Source organism: Dipodomys spectabilis, unplaced genomic scaffold (assembly GCF_019054845.1).
Source record: "Dipodomys spectabilis isolate Male_0828 unplaced genomic scaffold, ASM1905484v1 ptg000006l, whole genome shotgun sequence".
Classification (NCBI taxonomy): domain Eukaryota; kingdom Metazoa; phylum Chordata; class Mammalia; order Rodentia; family Heteromyidae; genus Dipodomys; species Dipodomys spectabilis.
The window spans coordinates 15,875,341-15,890,289 of record NW_024870683.1 but is presented as its reverse complement, the minus strand read 5'-3'; the positions used below and the strand labels follow the sequence as shown (position 1 = coordinate 15,890,289).

At 40.3% G+C, this 14,949-nt stretch overlaps 1 protein-coding gene across 2 annotated transcripts in view; it reads right to left on the bottom strand.

Moving 5' to 3' along the window:
* Nucleotides 1-11,785, bottom strand: part of Tmem38b (transmembrane protein 38B) — a 42,859-nt gene extending 31,074 nt beyond the window's left edge. For both annotated transcript variants that reach the window (XR_006149985.1, XM_042695849.1), the window contains exons 1-2: nucleotides 11,598-11,785; nucleotides 5,943-6,099 (exon numbers count right to left, since the gene is read on the bottom strand). Coding sequence is in view for 1 of the 2 variants with exons in the window: in XM_042695849.1 (XP_042551783.1) it covers nucleotides 5,943-6,099; nucleotides 11,598-11,709 (269 nt within the window). In the remaining variant the exon portion in view is untranslated. The remainder of the gene's footprint in view (nucleotides 1-5,942; nucleotides 6,100-11,597) is intronic.
* Nucleotides 11,786-14,949: the final 3,164 nt, after the last annotated feature.

The following is a 14,949-nucleotide window of genomic DNA, read 5'->3' as shown; positions in this document are numbered from 1 at the left end:
GACTGACAAAAAAAAAAAAAAATCAATCCAGTAAAACAACACAAACAAGATCCTGGGCCACCAATGAATGGAAGCCATAACTATTAGAAAAGATGGCAATAGCATCTGGGCTTTTACTAAGCAGAGATAAGTTATCTTCTGTGAGCTGTTTACACTCTACTACATATTCTACTCTTCTTTCAAGAACATGAATAATCTGTAGTTCACATTTGTCTAACGATATCATATCATTGTCTTTCCTCTTATTACTCTAACAAATTAATAATGTCATATATATGCTTTGGAAACAACTGACAGAATGGGCCCAGTGTGGTAGTCTATAATCCCAGAAATCCTGAGACTGAACAGGAGAACCATGCATTCAAAGGCAGCCAGGACTATTCAGTGAGTTCAAGGCTGGCCTGAGCTATATTACATAGAAAGAATGTCTCAAAAACAAACAAACAAGCTAGGCACTGATGGCTCACACCTGTAATCCTAGCTACTCAGGAGGCTGAGATCTGAAGATCATAATTCAAAACCAGCCTGAGACCCTTATCTCCAATTAACCACCAAGAAACTGAGAGTGGTGCTAGCGTGCTAGCCTTGAGCAAAAGAGCTCAGAGACAGCGCCCAGGCCCCGAGTTCAAGCCCCACAACGGGAGCAGGGGAGGGGAGTACTGATAGAACAACACCTAACTATGTATTTTTCCTCATCTAAATGCATTCTCAGTTACACATACATCCAATATATTGTAAATTATACTGGAAATTTAAGAGACACATAATAGAGCATAAAAATCAATACCTAAAAAAAAATACCTATTTCCCCCAGAAATAGATTTCACTAAAGAAAAAATCTTACGAAAGTATACAATCTTCCAATTTTATTAGGACCTAACCTAGTTATCATTTTTCTTTGCCAGTAGATGGTGCTAATCTCTAGATGTCTGCACATGGGGGTGGGGGGGAGGGGGGGAGGGGAGGAAGATCTGTAAGTGACAATTTAAAGTACATTCTAATACAAAAATATATTCCAAATATTTTCAACTATCAAATTAAAGTGAAGAAAAAATTATATATTTATTCTAAATATCATAACCTTAAAAATGAAAGTAGACAAAGGGAATGGTGATATCAAGGGTACAAAAGACTGGATGTTGAAATTGTTGGCAATTATGAATAGAATGATGAAACTTCTTGGAATTGTTTTAGGAAAAGGGTAAAGGAATAAGGGAAGGGATAAAGAAGGTGAGATTGGCTGGGATATACTGGATACATGCACGAATATATAACAATGAAATTACCCCTTCATAGCTAATGCATGCCAATTTTTTTCTCTTTTTTATAATAATTTTTATTGAGATTAAATGGTTACAGAAATTTCACAAATCTCACAGTATTGTAGGATAGTGATACTTAAAGTTACAAACATTTTAACCTTCACAAGGCAAATCCTCATTATCTTGGTCTATAAAGTTTGTAAATTCTACAAGCTTTGACAGTACAACTATTTCTTCTGCGTTGGGTCATAGGTACATTTCTTTTTTTCTTTTTCTTTTTTTTTTTTGGTCAGTTGTGGGGCTTGAACTCTGGGCCTGGGCATTGTCCCTGAGATCTTCAGCTCAAGGCTAGTGCTCTACCACTTGAACCACAGCACCACTTCCAGTTTTCTGGTTAACTGGAGATGAGAGTCTCACAGACTGGTTTTGAATCACGATATTCAGATCTCAGCCTCCTGAGTAGCTAGGATTACAGGCGTGAGCCGCTGGCACCCGGCATACATTTTTTTTGCTTAGTGTTAGTTGTTCCTCTTTCCTTCTCCTTCCCTCCCTCCCATCGCTGCCCTAGAGTTGCTTAGTTCATTTTCATCAATGTCCACTGTGGCTGATGCCCCCCCCATTGTATTTTTCCCTATTTCTTTCTGATTCTGTGCCCTCCTCCTAGCTTCCCTCAGATGTGTACATATATATACCATCTATGAGGTCAAGAACATGGAGTCATTTAGAAATTATATGACAAATTAAGTAGCTGTCCTTTATTTCTTGAGTCCTGTTTACTTTGTTGTATCTCCTTGCATTTTGGATTTAACATCCACATATCAGGGAGACCATGTGCTGTTCTCTCTGATCTTGGCTTATCTCACACAAAATGATTTGCTCTAGTTCCATCCATTTCCCTGCAAATGTCATTATTTTGTCCTTTCTAATGGCAGCAAGTATTCCATTGTATACAGGTACCACATGGCATCGGGTTGTTTCCCTATCTTAGCTATTGTGAATAGTGCAGCAATGAACATGGAGGTGCATGGGTCCTTGTGGTAGATGCGTAGGAGTGGTATGGCTGGGTCACAGATTAGGTCTATATTTACCTTTCTGAGGTGCCTCCAGACTGCTTTCCAAAGTGGTTGTATTAGGGGCTGGCAATGTGGCTTAGTGGTAGAGTGCTTGCCTAGCATGTATGAAGCCCTGGGTTCCATTCCTCAGTACCACATAAACAGAAAAAGCTGGAAGTAGTGCTGTGGCTCAAATGGTAGAGTGCTAGCCTTGAGCAAAAGCAGCTCAAGGGCAGTGTCCAGGCCCTGAGTTCAAGCCCTAGGACTGGCAAAAAAAACAACAACAAAAAAAACCCTCAACAAAGTGGTTGTATTAGTGTACATTCCCATCAGCAATGCAATAGGGTTCCTCTTTCTCTGCATCCCCTCTAGCATTTGTCATTGGCTAAATTTAGGATGTGTGTCATTCTGACTGGGGTAAGGTGGTATCTCAGGGTTGTTTTTATTTGCATTTCCTTTATGGCCAGGGATGATGAACACTTCCGAATGTGTTTCTTTGCCATTTTTATCTCTTCTGAGAAGTCTCTCTTTAGTTCCCTTGCCCATTTAATGATTGGTTTGTTAGATTTGGGAGGGATTAGCTTCTTGAGTTTCCTGTATATAATGGATATTAGTCCTTTGTCTAAGATGTTGCTGGTAAATATTTTTACCCAATTGGTTGGTTGTCTTTCTAGTTTGACAGCTATGTCTTTAGCTGTGCAGAAACTTTTATTTTAAGGTAGTCCCATTTGTCAAGTCTCTCTCTAATTTGTTGTGAACCTGGGACTCTTCAGGAAGTTCCTGCCTGTGCCTATAAGTTCCAGTGTCTCTCCTAGCTGGCTCTGCAGTAGTTTCAGATTCAAGTTTGATGTTAAGGTCTCTAATCCATTTTGAGTTGATGTTAGTGCATAGTGATAGGCTGGGATCCACTTTTATTTTTCTATATGTGGCCACCCAGTTTTCCCAGCACCAATAGTTGAAGAGGCTATGTTTCTTCCAGTGTATGTCTTTGGCTCCTTTGTCAAATATCAGCTGACTATAGGTATGTGATTTTATTTCTGGATCTTCTAATCTATTCCATTGGTCTTCAAGTCTGTTCTTGTGCCAATGCCTAGCTACCTGTTATTATGGCTCTATAGGAGAGCTTGAAATTTGGTTATCATGATCCCTCCTGCATTGTTTCTTTTGCCTAGAATTGCTTTGGCTATTCTAGTTCTTTTGTTGTTCCATATGAATTTTTGGATTGTTTTCTTTATTTCCATAAAGAACCTCATTGGGATTTTGATGGGAATTGCATTGAATTTGTAAATCATTTTTTGGCAGAATGACCATTTTCACAATATTGATTCTGCCTATCCTAGAACATGGAAGGTCTTTCCATTTCCTGGTGTCCTCTTTGAGTTCTTTCTTTAGGTTTTTATAGTTTTCACTACATAGGTCCTTTACCTCTTTGGTTAGATTAATTCCTAATATTTTATTTGTGAGGGGGGGGGGAAAGAGGGAGAAGAATATTGTGAATTGGGCTGTTCCCGATATCCCTTTCTGCTTGTATACTGCTAGTGCATAGAAAGGAACTGATTTTTGTGGGCTAATTTTATACCCTGCTACTTTACCCAAGTGGTTTATAAGTTCTAGGAGTTTGGGAGTAGAGTTTTTGGGGTCGCTAAGGTATAATATCATATCATCTGCAAATAGGGATAGTTTAGTTTCTTCCTTCCCTATGTGGATCACTTTCATGTCTTTTTCTTGCCCCACTGCTATGGCTAAGAATTCCAGAACTATACTGAAGAAGAGGGGAGAGAGTGGGTATCCTTGCTTTGTTCCTGATTTTAGGAGAATTGGTTGTAGTTTTTCCCTGTTTAGTATAATATTGGCCATTGGTATGTCATGTATTGCTTTTATTGTTTTAAGGAATGTTCCTTCTATTCCCATTTTCTCCAGAGCTTTTAAAATGAATGGGTGCTGTATTTTTTCATAATGCATGCCAATTTTTAAAAAATGAAAACAGTATGTCTTTAGGCCAGCATTATTCTTTTATATTTAAGCACATGTGAGAACAAAGACAATGTTTCTGTTTCCAGGATATAAAGCAATTTACTGTGCAAGCAGACCAAATACTGTAACTTTGATCCTTGTAGCTTTAGTGCTATAATCTGTGCCTGGGTTTGATCTCCAACACCATAGAATAAATTATTAAATTTAATACAGAAAAAAACATATCTATTGTTTATTCATACATAGTAGAAATTTCTCTAAAAAATAAGCTAAGCACAAACCTTAGGATTGATATTATATGTGGGAAATAAGGAGATTAGAATACAGGAATAATCCTGGCTACTCAGGAGGCTGAGATCTGAGGATTACAGCTCAAAATTAGCCAAGGCATAAAGTCTGTGAGACTTGTACCTCCAATTTACCACCAAAAAAAAAAAAAAAAACAGAAGTAGAGCTATGGTTCAAGTGTTACAGTGAAAAAGCTAAGAAACAGGGGCTGGGAAGGTGGCTCAGTGGTAGAGCACTTGCCTTGCATGCATGAGGCCCTGCATTCGATTCCTCAACAGCACATAAGCAAAAAGAAAAAAGCCAGACGTGGCGCTGGGGCTCAAATGGTAGAGCGCTAGTCTTGAGCTGAAGAGCTGAGGGACAGTGCCCAGGCCCAGAGTTCAGGCACCATGACCAGACCCCCAAAAAGAAAAGAAAAGAAAAGAAAAGAATCTGTTGACATATAGTAGCAACTCAATACATATTAGACATCAATTGTGTTAAACTACTCCTCCTGTTTCTACTGCCAGGAGTTCCCACTATTATTTTACCTTTGCTACTATTATTAACAATATCTCTTTTAATAAGTAGTTACATCTAGGCATTGGTAGCTCTTGTCTGTAATCCTAGCTACTCAGGAACTAAGACTTGAGGACTCTACCAGCACAAGCAGGAAAAGTCCATGAGACTCTTATCTCCAATTAACCACCCAAAAGCTGGAAGTGAAGCTGAGTCTCAAGTACTGGAACATTAGCCTTGAGCAGAAAAGCTCAGGGACAGTGCTCAGACCCTGAGTTCAAGCCCCACAACAGACAAAAAAATATAACAGCAATAATAACTTCATTAAGTTTTATTGTTCTCTTTTCCTGCATGCATTAATGATTTGGCTTTTTTTTGGATTATATATTTTTAATTTAATTGACCAATCCTCTTGAGGATACCTGTATTTGAATTATACTTTTCTTCCTCACTTCAAAATAAGGATCTAAATAACATAACAGAGTGTGACAAGAATTGTATGAATCATAACAATGTCACTGAAACTTCTTGCTTGGTTACTTCATGATTCTTATCATGATCTGATTTCATGTATGACTTCAGTTCTAAGATAAATTGTTTATGGTCAAATATTTAATGTCCTCTTGGTGTTTGAAGTGTTTCTACTAAATATATGTAAAACAATGTTAATAATACCTGTCTCTAGGAGAAGAGGAGAAAGGCAACAAACAAATAAGCTTTGCATTTAAAACCGTTGGCACTATTTGGTTTCTTTTCTTACATACACATTAACTTCTCAAAAACATTAAAAACAATGTAATTCAATTTTACTAACAATTTACAAAACAATTTTTTAAATAGCTCACAGTTCACCATGATGGCAGCTTACCAGATTGAAGATGCCAGTAAAACATTAGTGTGGTTTGCAAGAAACCTTAGTGGAGGTTCTGCAAGCAGTATGCAGGATAAAATTCCTCCACCAAAGCAGTGGAGCATGGCAGTAAACCAACTTGACACAGGATTCTTCCATGCCACTGCTACTGCTCCTGAAATGGCAAACAAAAGGTCTCAGATAGGTGAATATTTATTAAATCCAAGTAAGTGCCCACTGCACTAGACTAATAAATTGAAATTCATAATTTTCATCAACCAATTAGTATTCTAAGTGTGCCAATCAGAATTAGTAAAAAAAAAAAAAAAAAAAAAAAAAAAAATCCTGTCTTTAAAACAAGACTAGAAACTTTTTTTTTTTTCTGGTGGTACTGGATTGAATTCAGGGCTTCTTATTTGCTAGGCTATTCCCTTGCTGAGCCATACCCCTAAGCCTTTTTTGCTTTAGTACTTTTTCAGATAGGGTCTCAGATTTTTATCCAAGGTCAGCCTTGGATGTCATATACTAGACTTCAGGCATATACCATTAGCCTGGCTTCTTAATAGGGATGGATTCTCACTAACTTTTTGCCCAAACTGGCCTCAAATCACATCTTAATTTCTTCCTCCCGAGTAGAAGGGGATCACACAGGCTGTGTCATTCCCAGAAGCACTTTTTATGACTTGGAGTATGTTGAAAATGAGCTGTTCTGATTCTACTTGCCAGTTTCCTAGTAACAGATGATTTGTAAACAATCTTCCTACTTACTGTCCCTTTCATCCCAAATCTTACTGTAAGTACACAGAAACAATATGTCAAAATGACACATAAAGAACAGTTTATAATCCTATACTTTAGAAAATATATGGGGCTGAAATAAACTCAGCTTTCAAAATGACAGGTGAGAAATAGAAACATTTCACCTCTGGGTGAATTAAGTATTTCAATCACGATAAAACCAATCCAAACACATTACTTATTACAGAAAGTAGTAGTAAATTTTGGAGTGGAGAAACTAGTAGACATCAATGTAAACAATATCAAGTGACTCCAGATAGGATGCACATCATCATGTCTGTGGTATTTCTACCAAAAATAATCCAAGCAGAAAAATTCAATTAAGACTATACTAGGGGAAAAAAAGAAACTGGCCTCTATGTTTAAAATGTTGAGGTCAAAAAACAAACAAAAAGGCCAATGTTCCAGGTTAAATGGCATTAAAGAGGTAGAAACTGGGGGCTGGAGGTGTAGCTCAGTGGGAAGCCCTTGGCTAACATGAACAAACTCTGGGTTCTTTTTGTCAGAATTCCTCATTACAGAAACAACTGAGTGCAGTGCATGTCCCAGACCAGGAAAGAAATAATTACCAAGGACTATACTGCCCACGGCCAAGATAAAACTATTGCATCACAGTTAAACTTCCTATTTTGATAGTAGTACTGTGGTGCTTAAAATATACACATTGATGAGAAATAACCAGACAAAATACTCCCCAACCTCCACTCAAGTGATCCTAAAACAGATAATATACATGAATTTTAAAAATTCAGACAAAGAGTCAGGGATATAGGTGTATACTTGTAATCCTCGCTACTTAGGAAAATCTAGGGGGAAGGTTCCTTAAAACCAGTCTCAATCAGGGATGGGAGGGTGGCTCAGTGGTAAAGCGCTTGCCTTGCATGCATGAGGCCCTGGGTTCAATTCCTCAGCACCACATAAGCAGAAAAAGCTGGAAGTGGTGTGTGGCTCAAGTGGTAGGGTACTAGCCTTGAGCTGAAGAGCTGAGGGACAGCACCCAGACCCAGAGTTCAGGCCCATGACCAGACCCAAAAAAAAAAAAAAACCCAGTCTCAATCAATAAACTGGGCATGAATATGCACCTCTCATGCCAGCTATCCAGGAGTTCCTAAGATAATCAAGGTTATTTAACTACATTAATTATATTACTTGATTACACTTGACTTCTTTAAATTTACATGCTCATTTCTTATTGGTACAAACAAAATTTTAACAACTTACGGCACTCCAATCTAAGGAATAGAACACATCTATTTAAAAGAATGTACTGGGAGGGTTTAGACATATCTAAGCAAAATTCTCTAAACTCAGAGAAATAAATTGTTGGACTGTCACTTCTCAGATTCCTTTCTGTCTACACATTAAATAGAACCTATTCTGGCTTTTAAAATTATTTAATAAAGAATGATTTGGGGATGGCATATGTTCTATCTGGATATTTACCACAGATATGTCCATTTTGAAAATTCCATGTGACTTTTACACTTTTCTGTGTGTCTTTACACTGATTATTCAACACTGCAAACCTGAACATTACTGACATCTATCCAGTATATCCAGACTGTTTCTATCACAAATTAGATGCAGAACAATCTTTATTCGTGGGTTTGATTCCTACACAGAAAAGAAATTAGTTTGTGATTTGGGAACCATGGGAGAAAAACCCTATCAAATGGCAGTTATTGAGAAATTGTGAATGTTGGGAAACTAGTGACATTAAACAAGCCTACAGAGAAACAACAGAGACTAGTTTAAAAAAACTTTGCAATTAGTGAAATCTGGAATCAAGTGGTAGCTCTATAATTTATTAACTATGTTACTTAAGGAAGTCATTTTATTCCCTTAAAACATCTCAAACCAGGCATCAGGGGCTCATGCCTATAGTCCTAGCTATTTGAGAGACTAGGATCTGAGAATCATGGTTCAAAGTCAGCTCAGGGAGTAAAGTCCATGACACTCTTACCTCCAAATAACCAACATAAAGGCAGAGTAGAGCTCTGATTCAAGTGGTAGAGTGCTAGCCTTGAGCAAAAAAAACTCAGGGACAGCACCCAGGCCCTGAGTTCAAGCCCCACAACTACTGACACACAGCATAAAGTACATTTAAAACCATGACTTTAAAAAAAAATTCTGGGGCTGGGAAGGTAGCTCAGTGGTAGAGCGCTTGCCTTCCATGCATGAGGCCCTGGGTTTGATTCCTCAGCACCACATAAGCAAAAAGAAAAAAGCCGGAAGTGGCGCTGTGGCTCAAGTGGTAGAGTGCTAGCCTTGAGCTGAAGAGCTGAGGGACAGCGCCCAGGCCCAGAGTTCAGGCCCCACGACCGGACCCAAAAAAAAAAAAAAAATCTGAACTAAAAGACAATGTAAACAGTTAAAAGACAGCAAGAGAAGGAAAAAAGCCTATATACACAAATAGAATTGATATTCCATGGTTAACACAAACAGAGGTAATAAAGTAATCAGCAATCTACAGTCCAATAGAAAAATGAGCAAAAGGTATTAAGCAATTTACAGGAATGAAATGTAAGCTGCCAATAAACCCAAGAAAATCATTAGTAACCAAAACAAATGCAAGTGAAAACTGTCTTCTAATGATGAAAGTGACAAGATATTGCAAGACTAACTATAGTCACTATTTTCATAAGATATAGGCTGCCACACGTCTAGTGAAAGCTTAATAGGTACATCTGTGTGAATTCTATCATTTTTTAACCTCTCTACAAGTACTGATACTGAAAAAAATATTTCATGTAGAATGCTGTTAATATCCAATGTCCAAGTAATTTTCAAATCTGGGGGTCTTGTGATCCTTCTATTCCCCTAAAAGTTAGATAGATGCTTACCAGTGTTAGAGAGTAGCTGATTACAAAGGAGAAGAGCATTGGGGATGAGTTAGGAAACTGTTCTAAATTTCTCTTGTGATAGTGGTGGCATGACTATGTTTGTCCAAATCCACAGAACTTTATATTATAAATAGTGCCGGGCGCTGATGGCTCATACCTGTAATCCTAGATACTGAAGAGGCTGAAAATTTAAAGATCATGGTTGAAAGCCAGCAGAAAAGTCCATGAGATTCTTACCTCTAATTCACCACCAGAAAATCAATCCAAAGTGGCATTGTGGCTCAAAGTGGTAGAGCACTAGATTTGAGCAAAAAAGCTCAAGGATAGCACCCAGACCCTGAGTTCAAATCCCATGACCAACAACAACCAAAAAAAAAAAAAAAAAAGTGAGATAATGCATGCAATCATATCTTTAAAAAAATAACAAAATAATTTTGGAAACTCCAGAGCTTTTATGGGAATTACATGTATCAATACTTAACATATTGGAAATTATAAGAATACTTTAGTTCTTTATGTACTGATTTTCAAAATTATGAGTGCACTAAATGTTAGCATAAATCATGTATTCTTAATGAGAAATAGCTACATTTCTAGCTACGTTTCTCAAAGCAAAATCATCTAGTGAGAAAAGGCACACATATATATTGTAGTAAGTCTCCTTAAAGCCTGACTTCAAGGAGAAAACAGCTTGCTGGAGTCTCATATTTGCTTCACTGCCTTCGAACATCATCACAAGTCATGTTGCCTCTGGCAAACCTCACTGAAGACTTGTGAGAAAGTAGGAGTGAAAAAGATGAGCAATAGCTGAATATTATGAAATACATATTATATATATTTGGATACATATCCATGGATACATCTACATTTGGATCCCTATATATGTATACATATACATATGGACACACACACATATATATTTAGGATTTGAACTCAAAGCTTCATACTTGCTAGGCAAGTTCTCTACCACCTAAGCTACAACCTCCAGCCCTTAGTTTATACTAGTTGTTTTCAGATAGGGGGCTCCCTTTTTGCTCGGTGCACCTGAACTCCTTTGAGTCAGGTTTCTCTGTCATAGCTAGAATGGCAGGCATGCAATAACTCTTGGTTGAGCAGCCTAGTCTATATGGCCAAGCCGGCCTCAAACCAAGACCCTCCTGACCCCAGCCTCCCAAGTCACTAGAATGACAGGTCTAAACCATCTGTACCTGAACTAACTTGGAAGCGACAGGGAACTCTGTGGGTTCCTGGACTATACTTAAGGGAATCTCTGAGTTAATCGATTCAAGAGAATGTCAACTTTTGGATAGAAGTAGTAACAAAATGTAGTTCTCTTCAAATCAAAGAAGGCAATATCTTATGCCAGTTGCCTACCCATCTTGCTTTAAGACAGTAGTAACTCCATTTATGCTGGGTAAAAAAAATTAAAAATGTAATGATTGAGATTGAGCTACACAGTGCAGAGCAAGTACAAAAGTACTCGGAGAGCCAAGGCTTTGGGACAACCTAGACAGCATCCCCCTGCGCGCGCAGAGACAAATGAGAGACTCGGACAAAACCAAAGGCAGAGGCACTCGGAAAGGAGAGCGCGTGGAAGCCAACAAATGAATGTGAAATGCAGGAAAACGCAGACGCGGCTCCCGGGCCTCACACGGCCCTACCGAGGGGTACCGAGGGGCGCTGCAGGGCACGCTGCACCGGGCCCTAGGCCCAGCCCCCCGATGGCACAGCTCGCCCGTGACCGGGACATCGGGCCCCCCTCGCTCGGGCGCGGGGGCCGCAGCTCGGACGCGGAGCGAGGACACCGTGGGGGGGGGGGGGGGGGGGGAGCGCGGGCGGGACGGGGGCCGCGCTCCGTCCCGGCTCCGGCGCCGCGCCAGCTGCCCCGGACCGAGCATCCAAGCCCCGCACCCGCCCCAGGGCCTCCAGCCTCGCCGGCCTCCGTTTCCCCACTCGTCCTCGGGCGAGCCGCGGCTGCCCGGCCTCCGACCGGCGGGAACCCGAGGGACGGGCCCGCGGCGCCCGCACCCACCTGGCTGACGCCTCAGCGCCATCACCGACACTAGGTAGTGGGCGATGTCAAAAAAGGGGAACATGGAAGTGTGGGAGAAAGCCAGGGTCAGCTCATCCCACGGAGAGTCCATGACGACGCCAGACCTCGGCGGCCCGAGCAGCCCAGGTGACGGGTTCCCCTCCGGCGCGGCCGGGCCGCGCTCCGCAGCTCCGGAGGCCGCAGCAGGAGCTCCGCGCATGCGCCCTGGCGCCCGGAGGCGCGGCGAGGGGCGGGGCGGCCCCGCCCCTCGAGCTGCGAACGCGCGGCGGTTGGCAAGTGGGCGGGGCGTGGGCGGGGCGTGGGCGGGGCCTTGGCTCTTCTATTAAAGGTCGCGCAGCTTTTCCTTTTCCGGCCTGGTCCTCACTGGAGTGAAAACAAGATCCTCAAGTCAGGCCATTCTGCAACCAATACAGCCACAGTATGGTTCACACTGGCCTATCGAAGATATATTTTAAAAATAAGATGGCATCCCGTCTTCATAAATGTTTTCCCCGGATTTATTATTTTTAAGGACACAAAGCCTTAGAAGTAGGGGTGCCCTGTAAAGGCAGTTGGGTTTCAGACAAATGGGTGAGGTAACAAAACTTTTGGACTATAAATGGTAGGGAAGATGAAGATACTTTAACTAGATTATAAAATGAGAAGTGAGATTGGAAAAATAGGTTGTTAAATCCTTGAATGGCAGGTCATAAAGCCAGGGAGTTTGTCTCCAGTACATTTTCATCTTGTACAAGTTGAACTTCTAAAGTTTATCAGAAGCATACTATGTGCTAAACTCAAACCAGCTCATAGATTTATTTTTTTTGGAGGGGGGGAGCATCAGGGAGGAAATAGAGGGGACCGTGGAGGTACACTCAAGAAGCAAAAGATGGCAGAAACAGGAAGTCTGCCTGTATTTTCTGGTCCAAGTAAACGTTCATGGAGACTAAAGGTTGGGGGAACTAAGGCCCAAGTAGAGAAAGAGGCTCTAAAAATAGAACAGAGCTTAGGTAGAAAGATCACAGTTCTAACCTAGCTAGGGCAAAAATCAAGAAACTGAAAGGAACATAACATACACACACACACACACACACACAAAGGGCAAGAGGCATGCCTCGATTGGTAGAATGACTACCTAACAAGCACAAGGCTCTGAGTTCAAACCTCAGTAAATCCAGAGAGGAGAGAAAAGAACAGAGAACAAACTAGGAAACAAAGAAGAGGATAATTTTAAGTTTGGATAAGAACAAAAAGTTTGAGTTTGTCATATTTCTATGTGACATGTGAATGGACTGTGCCAGTACCAGCAAGTTGAAAGACACAGAGATATGTTGCTAGGTAGGTAAAACTGGCTGTGATCTGTAAGGAGGGTAAGGTCTGAGCCTCTTCATGTGTTTTATCTGAATATTTTCACTTTTGATTCATTTAGCGTGTGTTTTTTGCATTCTTGCTGTATACTCAGCATTTGACTGGATACCAGAGGATACTTCCCTAAACTCAAAGAACTTGATACAATTTCAACACAAAGCATCCCCACAGTATTGAATGCTAGGACCCAGTCATGAGTCCTATTTTGGGAGATTCTGGAAACTTTTGGGAAGTGGCAAGGCTAGCTGCAAGAATTAGGTCACAGGAGCCAGGTCCTTGGGGATAACTTGTTCCTGGCCCCCTCTTGGTGCTGGTTTTGCTGGGGGAAGAGGACTGCCAATGCTGTGATGTTTTGCCCAAGATCATGGGGCCAGGAAATCATGGACTGAATTCTCCAAGACAAAGTAAATCTTTCCCCTTTAAATTGTTCTCGACAGGTATTTTATAACAGAGATGTGACAGCTAATAGAAAGTTTAAAATGTAGTAAAACTTAGTCAATACCCACTTTCACTACTTAAGAAGAGTGTATTTGTGAAAACAGTTTTGTATGTGTGGTTTTCTATAAAGAACTTCATCTAGACAGGTATGTTTAACACCTCTAGCACACTTTCTGTGAAGACTAAAGAAATAAATGCTTAAGATAATTTATACTTCTATATTCAACTCAATTCTTTTCACATTTTATAGGTTCCCTTATCTTTGGGATTACAACATTATGAATTTGGATTTTGTTTACTAGAAGGGCTTTAAAGTTCACAGAATATGTGTTTCAACCTTCAACTTAAAAATATATGTTTCTAAGGGCTGGGAAGGTGGCTCAGTGGTAGAGTGCTTGCCTTGCATGCCAGAGGCCCTGGGTTCAATTCCTCAGCACCACATAAGCAAAAAGAAAAAAAGCTGGAAGTGGCGCTGTGGCTCAAGTGGTAGAGCGCTAGCCTTGAGCTGAGGAGCTGAGGAACAGTGCCCAGGCCCAGAGTTCAGGCCCCAATACCGGACCCAAAAAAAAAAAAAATATATATATATATATATATATGTCTCTAAGACATAAATTGATACTGTATCATACCCAGGGGTGGTAACATTAGTTATCACCACTAGGACAACAGTGAAAGGCCAGAGATTGCTAGGTTTTTTAAGATGATAAATTAAGCATTTCACTTACCTAGACAGAATAATCACAACAGAAAGAAATTCATTAAAGTGACTTGACACTTGTTTCATTACAGAACTGTAAAAATAGGTTGGGTTTTTTTTTAAAGATATAACAGAAAATAGTAATTTCATTCACATAAAAAAATAATTTGTCCAAATTTTAAATGTGCCTACGTGCTTGCTTCTGGCCAGTGGGCAGGTCAATTAGTCTAATAAGTTGGGCATGACAGAAGGAAATGTAGACTGAAAGCAGGTTACACAGGAGAATCCAGTCTTTTTCACTTCTGAAAGGGACTTACAAAATGACACTCTCATCACTGATAAAATGAACCCAGATTACAAAACATATTCATTAGGAAACAAAACTGGTCTAACGGTATTAACATCTGAAAAAAAGAATTTTGACCAAATCTATTCAAGGTGGTTTTTATTTTTAGTTCAAAAATATGTGAAACTGGGGCTGGGAAGGTGGCTCAGTGGTAGAGCACTTGCCTTGCATGCCTGAGGCCCTGGGTTGGATTCCTCAGCACCATATAAGCAAAAAGAAAAAAAGCTGGAAGTGGTGCTGTGGCTCAAGTGGGAGAGCGCTAGCCTTGAGCTGAAGAGCTGAGGGCAGCGCCCAGGCCCAGAGTTCAGGCCCCACAACAGAACCAAAAAAAAAAAAGAAAGAAAAGAAAAAAGCCGGAAGTGGTGCTGTGGCTCAAGTGGTAGAGTGCTAGCCTTGAGCTGAAGAGCTGAGGGACAGCGCCCAGGCCCAGAGTTCAGGCCCCACGACCGGACCCAAAAAAATAAAAAATAAAAATAAAAAAATAAAAATATGTGAAACTAATT